General features: G+C 38.3%; 1 protein-coding gene across 1 annotated transcript in view; it reads left to right on the top strand.

The window, feature by feature from the left end:
* Positions 1-8,941, top strand: part of KCNB2 (potassium voltage-gated channel subfamily B member 2) — a 201,773-nt gene extending 192,832 nt beyond the window's left edge. The window contains exon 3 of the mRNA XM_068396372.1: positions 6,714-8,941. Coding sequence (XP_068252473.1) covers positions 6,714-8,876 — 2,163 coding nt within the window. The 3' untranslated portion in view covers positions 8,877-8,941. The remainder of the gene's footprint in view (positions 1-6,713) is intronic.
* Positions 8,942-10,891: the final 1,950 nt, after the last annotated feature.

A 10,891-nucleotide genomic window follows, 5' to 3' on the forward strand; every position in this document is an offset into this window, starting at 1 on the left:
TATTTTCACTGTAACCTACGTTACATTAAGTGATTCAATTGATTAAACTAGTTATGCTGTAATTTCAAGCTGGTACTAACTCCACTTCTGTCAATAATATGAGAGACAAATTCATGGGCTTATCCAATTCCTAGTGAAAAAAATAAAGCAATTCACTTAGACTGACTCTGGATCTGCCATTTCTTTTACATTAAGTCCTAGTGGGCAGTTTGCTATTTATCATGAAATAATTGATTTCATGTCTCCAGCTGAGATGGGCTTTTGCTGTTCAACAAAAACTTAGACCTAGAACTGACTTGATGTGGATTTTAATCTGTTAACAAGCCCAAAGTAATGCTGATGAGCTTTGTGCTAAATAAACAGTATTCAGGGTTGTCTCCATTGATGCTGAACTGAATACATATGCCTCTTCCCAAACTATGAAGATTGCTTTCATCTGTGACTACTTAAGGTCTCCAATCTTTGCCAGTCTAACAGATACTCCCAGTATTATCCTCAACTTTTGCTCATAATTAACTACAGCAGGTTTCTTCAGTGCTGTGCTGAAGATTTAGCTAATAGTCACACTTGCAATCCATTGTCTATTACTTGTGCCTACTGCAATTTCTCTGGTCTCCAAGATCTCCATCACCACTTTTTGGTTACAATATTTAGTAAATACATCCTGCAAATGTTAGCAATGTTGTACTTAATTTTCTACTATGTAGCTAATGTGCCATTAGTGTTCTAATAGACAGTAATGGTCCCTGTGTTCAGATTCACAGAGACTCAGTCCATGTTCCCAGGGTTCTCATTTTCCCATATTATGCACTGGAAGATTGCCTTATACCAAGCCACCTCCGTATTCAGCCATAATCATATGCTCAAACCCACATTTTACTAAATCCTGATGCTGAAATTCTAGGTGGTGCAAACCTCAAGGTCATCCTTCCCTAAAGCAATAATCAAGTCATTAAGTAAATGCAGTTTGCCCACCACAGCGTGCAGGAGGGATGTATTCTATTACTGTTATCCCAATAGAATAAATACAAAACCCAGTAATTTAACTGTAAGAGAATGCAGGAAAGATGTATTTCATTAGTTTAAACCAGAAGTATACCAGGCTGCTCTCAAAGAACAGAGGATCCTTTCCTAAGCAGTTTTATCCCCTCTGAGAGTCTAGGTCTTCTAAGGCAAATATTAGTCTATGGAATGGGAAGGTCAGCACAAAGTGGAAGAGGGATAGATACAGAAAAGCTTTGTGAAAAAAATGGAGTTCATGCAGGGCTCTCAAGCAGGAAGGATATCAGCTACATAGAAAGGCTTTATGACTGAACTTCTGAAGTGAGGGATGTGCCAAGACAGTAGTAGTTTCTCAGGTCAGATAAACCTACCAGAGCCAGTTTCAAAATACCGTGCTTAGCTATAGCTGTGCTTGAAGAAGTTTGAGTGACCTAGTGGTAAAATGTCAGCTTTAACTACCTGTTATTACCCCTCCCACTAGAATTACTGTCATTATGATCATGCTGATGTTATGAACATTAGTCTCCCATGCATACCAGAATTGGTATGCAGCAAACTACTGCCTCTCTGGAGCCTCCTCAGACACAGACCTGAAGGACACTGCATTACAGAAGCAAAAGGAGTACCTTTGACTACCTGCCTTCAGCTTCACTATTACACATGTTGGCTCCCAGTCCGGGTGATCTTGATAGGAGAGCACATCCCTGGACATTGGCCACTTAAGAAATGATTACTTAGGTAGAATCACCACTGATCTTCATGGAACCATAAATAAACGTCTAGAAGTACTTGAATTCACTAGCTTAATGGGGACTTGGGTTTGTCAAGCTGAACTGAAGACAGAGCAGTGGCTGCTCATCGACTGATGAACTAGTAGCCACTTCTCATATCTAAAGATATGATAGGGAGCGTCTGTGGAGCTAGTCATGAAATCTTTAGTGAAAACCTCCTAAATGAGCATTTCTAGACTCATTTTTTAAGATGACAGTCATCTCAGTGCAAAGAGACAAAAAGAAAAGACTGTGTATCACTTAGGCACCAGATAAGTACAACACTAGGAGCTTAACATTCACGTATGGAGGTTAATGTCAAGATTAATGAATATCCCTGAAAGATCAATGAAGAACATTCAAATTGAGTCCTTAAAAATATTAATAATAATGATTAGGAAAAAGTGGAAATGAAAGGTCAGAATTCTAAATAATGTCATCAAGGAAGGAGATAAAGAGTATCAGAGGGAAGCTGTTCAGTGATTACACATGCTGTCAGAGCCATTATCAGATGTGTTCCTGAAAGGGCAACTGTGACAGAGCTGTAAACTGAACTGAATTTATGTTATTCTGTTAAATTATTCCCCTCTCTTCCATCTTATTTTTGAAAAATTAAACACTGTATTCTGTGTGGAGCTGTTAGACCTGTGCCAGGAGCCTGCAATCAGAGGTTATTCTAGAGAGGTAAAAAGAGATGAAAGGTGTGCTCTGAAAGGGGAGGTGTGCATATGCAGTGTCAATTTTCCACTTGTAATGATGGTTTGCAGGCCCTGTTAAGATAACTACAAAGGATTTCTGTTTTGGGATTTTATGACAGAATGATATAAACTTCTTTCTTACTATATCATGAAATCTGTCTTCAGTCTTGCAAGTACTGACTCAGTGCTAAAGCCAGAGCTAAAGATACTGCTGGAGCACTTTATTTGAAGATAATATCATACATTTAAATGCAGAAAGAATATGTAACAGTCTGATAAATTTCAGTGCCTATGGAGGCTAGAGATTTGAAAAGCAATGAGACTGTATTGCTGTCTGTTATTTAATTGGTCTAGATCCTACCCTAGATCCCACCCTGGAACAAAAACTAAGGAAACAACATTGCTAATACAGTTTTACCTGATTACAGATTGAAACCTATATTCATCAAATATACTGCACTGGCTGTTACATATGGCTCAACTGAACTTTCCCTGAGTATCTAAACTTTAGTGTGAACCTAATGTATACTTTTTCTCAGCTTTATATAACAATGACACTGGCGTGTCAGTTATGTCAGGAGCCTCCTCACAATATCAGTTTTTGCAGAACTGCAAGGAGCAAGTTGAAGCCTCCTCCATTACACCTTTCTTTTCTGCCTCAGCTCGTATGCTCATTCTACGCAGAAATCCTCACAGTGCCAGCAATGATGAGTAATGAGATGAATGCACAGGAAAAAAAAGCCAGGTTTTGATGGCGATTTAATACAGGGAAACCAGTACATTTTCAGATTACTACCAGTTCTTGCCCCCACAAAAATCAGAAACAACAGTATCTTGAGCAGCCTGTTAAGACTGCGTCATTAACTCAAGGAATGTTTTACTATTCATTGCATCAGCAGCAGATTCAAACGTCTCATATTCAGCCCATAAGAAATGAATTTAAGTATGTCTTTTCTTTTAGAAGCATTTGGCAATTCAGAAGGAAATTTTTAAAGTTTAATAAGAGTTGGATTTTTATGTGGTTTTGTAGAACCATAGCTAAATGACATAAACTGCCAGAATCTCTCATTTAAACAGAATATTGCTTATATTATGAAATGCAGATTAAATATAGTAAATCAAGAATTATATAGCTAAACTGTGGTCATAGACTGATTACCTGGTGTACGCAACATTTCCCAGGCATTTCAGTCCAGAATACAGTTCCAGAAACATGCCCAGAACACAGGAAGTTTTGCTGGTAAATGTTCAGTCAGTGGAGGTTTTATTTACTCTTCTGTATCAGCATAGCTAGCCGAGCAGATTGCTACAGGCCTTTCGTATAAACTCAGTGCTTGTGTTAATAGAAGCTACATCTGGTCTATAAGGATTTACCAGCATAATACTATCTGCAAAGTGTTCTTTATGTAGGCTCAGAATAGGGAGTCCCTTTTTTTTCTTGTTTTTCTCATAGTTGCTATCATTCTTCCTAGTGATCCCCTGCCATTCTTTGCCTAATGAGTTGTAAAATCTGATCAATTGCAATAATTAAAACATACTGTCTGTGGAATGATGCACAACTTTAAGTACACAACAAAGTCCCAGACAAACAAAAGCTTGAGATTCTTACATTAGAAGAAACCAAAGTACTTTCTGTTGCTGTAAATTTTTTTCACCAAGAACAGACTCATGCTTATAGACAATATGTATAAACCACTAAAAATTCCAGGCCTGCTATTCTGTAGATTTTATTCAAATATCTGGCAGAGTTCAGACTTGTGTGTTACCAGCATATGAATGAATGGCTGGAACAAACAGATGGATGGTTGTTGTCGATAGAACAGCCTGGGTGGCAACTCTGAACAGGAAAGTTTTGTATTCAAGACCTATAAAATGCACAGAGTTTTAGCATTGTCACACAGTGTAAGACGGGGTGCTATACATTGACTCGCCTCCTTTCTAGGATCTTTTGTATGCTGGTGAACATTTAGGCATAAAATAAATTCCCTATGACAGACTGAAATGCCAGTGTTTCCGAATTAAAACCAGTTTGATGACAATCAGGCAGATATGTTCTCATGATTTTACTTTTTAAGAACAATGCATGTCAAGTAATTGTGTCCTTGTATTATACAGCTTTTTCCTATGCTGTTATTTACATTGTGATGCTGACCCCAATGAGGAAGCAATCAGTTTGACAGAAACTGAAAGCTCAACAATTCAGATCTGTGCCATGTTTATTTGTTCTTTGAATTCTGAAAGTATAATTATGTTACTGAGTATGTTGGAGAACTTGAGCACGCATTAGTTATTTCACAGTAATTTCAGTGAAGTGGAGAACCTAGTATACTTTAAACATCAAACATTTTCACAGTGAAATCTGATACAGGCAACTTTTCACAATTTGAAAGGTAGTTATTGCTCTCCAGTAGTGTTGCCTTTTTTCTGCCTCTGCCTTAGCTATGGGACCTCACAAATTCATTATTCAGCCCTGCCTAGGTATGCAGTATTATTGCCTTCGTTCTTCACTAAGATTGGCTTCTTTTGCTGTTGTTTTAAAGGGATGTATAGCCCTTCCAAATCGGATAGGTTAACCAGAGTATGTTTTCCGAATGGGCTGTATGAAGGATGAAGACAGATGGTCTGCAACTCAGTTGGCAGGAGAAATAAATTGATCTTATTCCTCCAATAAATATGCCGTAAAAAAAAAAAGGGCAGAAGCAGCACTGGTAGGGAGAGATACAAATCTGTTTGGAATACCTCAAAATATGAAAGGTGCTACCTGCTGTGTACTATTATTAGCTGGAAAAGGCCAAAGATAGCACATAACCACAAGATTATGCCAAATATGGACCCTCACACCACAAGCAATTTCAATTTGTGCTTAGCTGAATTTGTGCTTAGTAACCCATCGCTGAAACAGGCTCACTGCTGTTTTTCTCAAAGTTAGAGTGAGGTGGCCTTTCCATCTCTGGAGCTGTTATCACCACTGTGACTAATCTCTCCCCATACACTCATCACACCTGCGTTCTGCTTAGCTGCATTTCACTCTTCTTGGGTATTACAGCAATTTTGTCAGACTTGGTGTGTCCTTGGAAGTACACCAAACATCATCAAATGGATTTAACAGTACAATTTCTGAGAAATGAGAGCAAATGCTTTTATGAATGAGCTTAAACTGAGCTTTAAAAGAGAAAACAATTTATTTTTGTATTTCTAATAGAAACCTGGATTTACTCGGGACCTCTAACCAAAACAATATATTTTTTCTAAGTAAAGTGTTATAATAATTTTTGTATCACTTTAACACTTCACACAGTATCTCAAAGCTGTCCATACTCCTTTGAGTATAAGTAACTAAAGTTTGTAGTAAAACCATTAGGTTCTCTGATAGATTCATTTCTTTTCTCATAATATTGGTTCTGTAAATGAGAGTGACCAGCTATTCCAGGCAAAACGGAAGGCTGTGAGGTACGCAGGTGCCTAAACTTTATCAAAATGAATGACAAAATATTTCAGAAAACCTATCTCCTGAGCCAGAAATTGAAACATTATTTCTAGGAAGCATTTGTCTACTTACACATTTTTATCATTATGAGAAATTGGGTTCACCTTCATACTACTGCTCACTTTTTAACATCTTGCTCTCAACCTAATTCAGGGCCAATACCTTTAATTCCTGTAGCACCTGAAATGTGTCTAGACATGACAGTTCGGCAGGACTAGTCTCCTGAACAATGTGTCTTGTTTATTTTTCTGAACTTGGACTTTTGACTCATAAATTTACACATGGCTAGGAAGGTGTCCACTATGTAGTACTAAATTCACAGCTTACACACGGTATTTCCCAATCCCTTCTCCACACTGTGTAAAGTTTTACATAATTACACTTAATGCAGAAAATTGATAATGTTCTGCACATTAGCAGGAACTTTATATCCGTTACTTGGTAACTTGCAATTATAAATATCGCCTCCCATTATAATTTAAAAATGGTAAGACCAGTCATGGCTTGCTTTCTGAAATGAATTGGCTTACTGCAGGCAGTAAAACCATCAGGTTTCAACTGTGTCTAAGATGATTTTAATGTTTTTTTCTCTGTGCAAAAATCAAAACATTAAAACAAAATAATGAATGCAGCAGCCAAAGCAGCTTCCACCATTCTGAGTTTATTTGCCACATGCACATTTGAAAGGATTTAAGCAAGCCCTGACAAATACACTTGTATCAGTCTAATCAAAACATTGTTTATTTTGTTTTACAGATTTTGGCCATTGTGTCCATTCTGTTCATCGTACTGTCCACTATTGCTTTGTCTCTTAACACACTGCCAGAGCTTCAAGAAATAGATGAATTTGGGCAGCCAAATGACAACCCTCAGCTAGCACACGTTGAAGCTGTGTGTATTGCTTGGTTTACCATGGAGTACCTTTTGCGTTTTCTGTCCTCACCAAATAAGTGGAAGTTCTTCAAAGGCCCGTTAAATGTCATTGACTTACTGGCTATCTTGCCGTACTACGTCACCATTTTCCTCACGGAATCCAATAAAAGTGTCCTCCAGTTCCAAAACGTCAGACGTGTGGTTCAGATATTTCGTATTATGAGGATCCTAAGGATTCTTAAGCTCGCCAGACATTCGACAGGCCTTCAGTCTTTAGGTTTTACACTCAGGCGGAGTTACAATGAATTGGGCTTGTTGATATTATTTTTAGCCATGGGAATAATGATATTTTCAAGTCTTGTATTCTTTGCTGAAAAGGATGAGGATGCTACAAAATTTACCAGTATCCCTGCATCATTCTGGTGGGCAACAATCACTATGACTACTGTAGGATATGGTGACATTTATCCTAAGACATTATTAGGTAAAATAGTTGGAGGACTTTGCTGTATTGCTGGAGTGCTGGTCATAGCCCTGCCCATACCAATTATTGTCAACAATTTCTCAGAGTTTTATAAGGAGCAGAAAAGACAGGAGAAGGCAATTAAGAGGAGAGAAGCACTTGAGCGAGCTAAAAGAAATGGCAGTATTGTCTCCATGAACCTGAAAGATGTCTTTGCTCGCAGTATGGAAATGATAGATGTAGCAGTAGATTCGGGTAAGCCTGAAGAGGCAGTCAATCCAAAGGAGACACCTGATGACAACCACCTGTCCCCAAGCCGGTGGAAATGGGCCAGAAGGACAATGTCTGAAACAAGCTCAAACAAGTCTTATGAGAACAAATACCAAGAAGTTAGTCAACAAGACTCTCATGAGCAATTAAACAACACTGCATCATCCTCCAGCCCGCAGCACCTCAGCGCCCAGAAACTGGAGATGTTGTATAATGAAATTACTAAAACTCAGTCTCAGCCTAATCTTAATGCTGGTTACCAAGACCAGTCAGCAAAGCCACCTGTGTATGAAGAAGAAATAGAAATGGAAGAAGTTACAAGTCACAGAGATCCTTTGCCAGCTGGGCCTGCGGACATCATAGCAGACATGAGAAGCACATCCAGTATCGACAGTTTTGCCAGTTGTGCGACTGACTTTACGGAAACGGAGAGGTCTCCCCTTTCTCTGTTTCCTGGCTCTCACTTGCAAATGAGATTTCCAGCTGATGCTTTTAACCTGGAAGACAACCAAAGAGTAAGGAGCTCTCAGTTTATACCGTTCACAAAAGATAGAATGTTTTCTCCAACTGATGTCACTTTTGACTATAATCCAATCGACAGAGCTGTTATCTGTGACGGCAGTGGATCCCAAACTGTTTTGCATGGTCACCTGCATTTAGACACTGCCATGGAAAGCCCCAAAGGTTCCCTGAAAGGTAGCAACCCATTAAAATCTAGATCCCTGAAAGTTAATTTTAAAGATAATAGAGGTGGTGCTCCACAAACTCCACCGAGCACTGCAAGGCCACTGCCAGTAATGGCAGGAGCAGACTTCACACAGGCCACCCCTCAGCACATCAGCACCATCCTCCTAGAAGAAAATTCACCCCAAGGTGAACGACCTTTACTTGGTGCTGACGCATCGGCACTTTATCAGGGACCTGTTAAAAAATCATCCCCTCTCTTTCCCAAACAAAAGATTTTCACTTTCCCTTCAAAAGAGAGGAGAAGCTTCACTGAAATAGACACTGGGGAAGAAGAAGAGTTTATGGAGTTACATGGTATAAAACATGAAAAACAACAGGATATCAAGACAAACTGCTGTAGGGATAAACACGGTGATGGCACCCATTTAGCGGAGGAGCCACAGGTCAGCTCTTCACCCAAAAGCATGAGCCACAACTGTACCCAAGACATTTACCATGCTGTGGGTGAGGTAAAGAAAGACAGTAACCAAGGAGGTCATAAAATGGAAAACCATTTATTTGCCCCAGAAATTCATTCAAGTCCAGGAGAAACTGGTTACTGTCCCACACGTGAAACTAGCATGTGACTAGTTACAAAAGCAATAAAAATACCTTTTTCTTAAAACACAGTTAGTAATGCCTATGAACCAAAACAAGGAAAGCCTCAAAAAAAAGTGCATAAAATGTTATTTTTGCATGGCATGAAGAGTTGTTTAGTTTAAATACTGTTTAATTAAAAAAAAAAAAAAGACTGCTTTTTGTAACAAACAAAAAAAAAAACAAGAAAAAAATTACTCAAGAACAGTGAATAAAATAAAGAGGGCTCTGTTAGGAGCCAGTGTTCTGCAACATCTGACATTTTTGATCCTTTCACTTATGATTGTAGATGGATTTTGAACTCTTTTAACTTTTTTTGTTTTCTTGGTTACAATGAATTTTAGAATTTGCACATGAAAGGATGAAATGTCAATGCATGCATTCATAAAGATGTGAAACAAGGTGCTTTGAGCTTGCAAAATGCATATATTTGTAAATAGTTTGGGGTTGGGGGGAAAGCTACTGTTAACAAGGATTTATGGAAAAAGCATTTCCTGGGACACAGGTACTTCCTTCACAGCGAGCTGCCTGGAGGTTTTGTACAGACTTATGTTGCAAAATTGCAACTTCTACTTAAAGCATCTCATGTATCTTGCTTTCTGTTAAAAAGCTCATGAGTATATCTGTTAATTAAGGACTACAGTATTTTAGTTTGTGCTGTAAATTGTGATCGTTTTTTTTTATTTGCATAACTCTAGGTATTGCATTTGTCAGTTTAATTAATGATCCTGTGAGGAAAGGAAAGATTTAATGACCAGAACTTGAAGCATTTGGTATTTTTATAGAAAACTGCCAACATTTCATAACTAAGAAAAAAAATGTTCCATTTCAAAATTAAAAAACATGGAGTTATTTCTGAGGCAATAAATAGTGCCAAATGGCTATATAAACATATCCAAAAGCTCTCAGTCTCTTAGAATATTTCTTTTAACTTGGTATTAAAAAAAAATATTACCCACATTCTTTTTTTCCTTTGATATAACAATATTTGCATCTATGAGATCTTTGAGCTCTCCTTCCCTTTTCTTTACATGCAGTGCCCATACTTCAGTAATGGCAATGTTGTTGAAGCTGTTATGGTGTAAGGACATAAGAGACAAGCTTTGTAGGGGGAGGTAGTATCTTTTATTATCACAAATCATATAGCTGGAAAAAACAGGCTTCAAGTACATGTGATTTGCCCCAGGTCTTCCATGCCCTGAAGCTTGTCTTTGTTTTTCAGTTCAATCGTTTGGACTGACAGAAGGTATTACCTGACTCACCAGCTTTGCCTCAACCCATACTCCCATGGCTGTTCCCAAAGCGGAGTATAGGCTTTCCCCTATACTTAAATAAAGGGAAATGTCAATCGTTTCATTGACAACTGCCAAAGCATCTTTGGTTCCTCTGATAGTCTCCAGCTTTGTAAAAGAAAGATGCTGAACCAAAGCCTTCATTACAAAGTACGCATCCAACCACTGTCTGAAAAAAGCTATTAATTTTTTATCCAGCAACAATAGCTTCCTATGCTATAACATAAAAAAATCCTATAGATTGCTTTAATTCCCTAAATCATAAAAAGTTTTTTCAATTCATTAATCCTAATCATAACCAAAAGTACGCCACTACATAGGCATGTCTTACAAAATGGTTTGATGGTTTTGGTGGGGTTTTTTGGTGGTGGGTTTTTTTTTTTTAGGAAAACAGAATACAGGTATTTTCTTGCTATCCTCTGTTTTCTGCTGAAATGGGATACTCCCTTACAACAGTTTTGTAAGAGCAGTAGTCCAGCCTCACAGCTAATAGCCAGAGGGTCCAGCAGTTAAAAGTCTGAGAAGGTGTTTAGAAATTTTAGCATCAGTTCCCCACTGCTCCATGGGCTTGTTGCCTGAGATTGGGTCTCTCTCTCACCTCCCCATGCACAGAAGGGAGGGAATGCTTCGTCCAGGTCAGCACTGTAAGAGCAAGCATTGCAAAGACACCGAAACAGCAAGGATGGAAGCCTTAAAAGCACTTTAGACGAACC

This window comes from Nyctibius grandis, chromosome 3, assembly GCF_013368605.1.
Source record: "Nyctibius grandis isolate bNycGra1 chromosome 3, bNycGra1.pri, whole genome shotgun sequence".
NCBI lineage: Eukaryota > Metazoa > Chordata > Aves > Nyctibiiformes > Nyctibiidae > Nyctibius > Nyctibius grandis.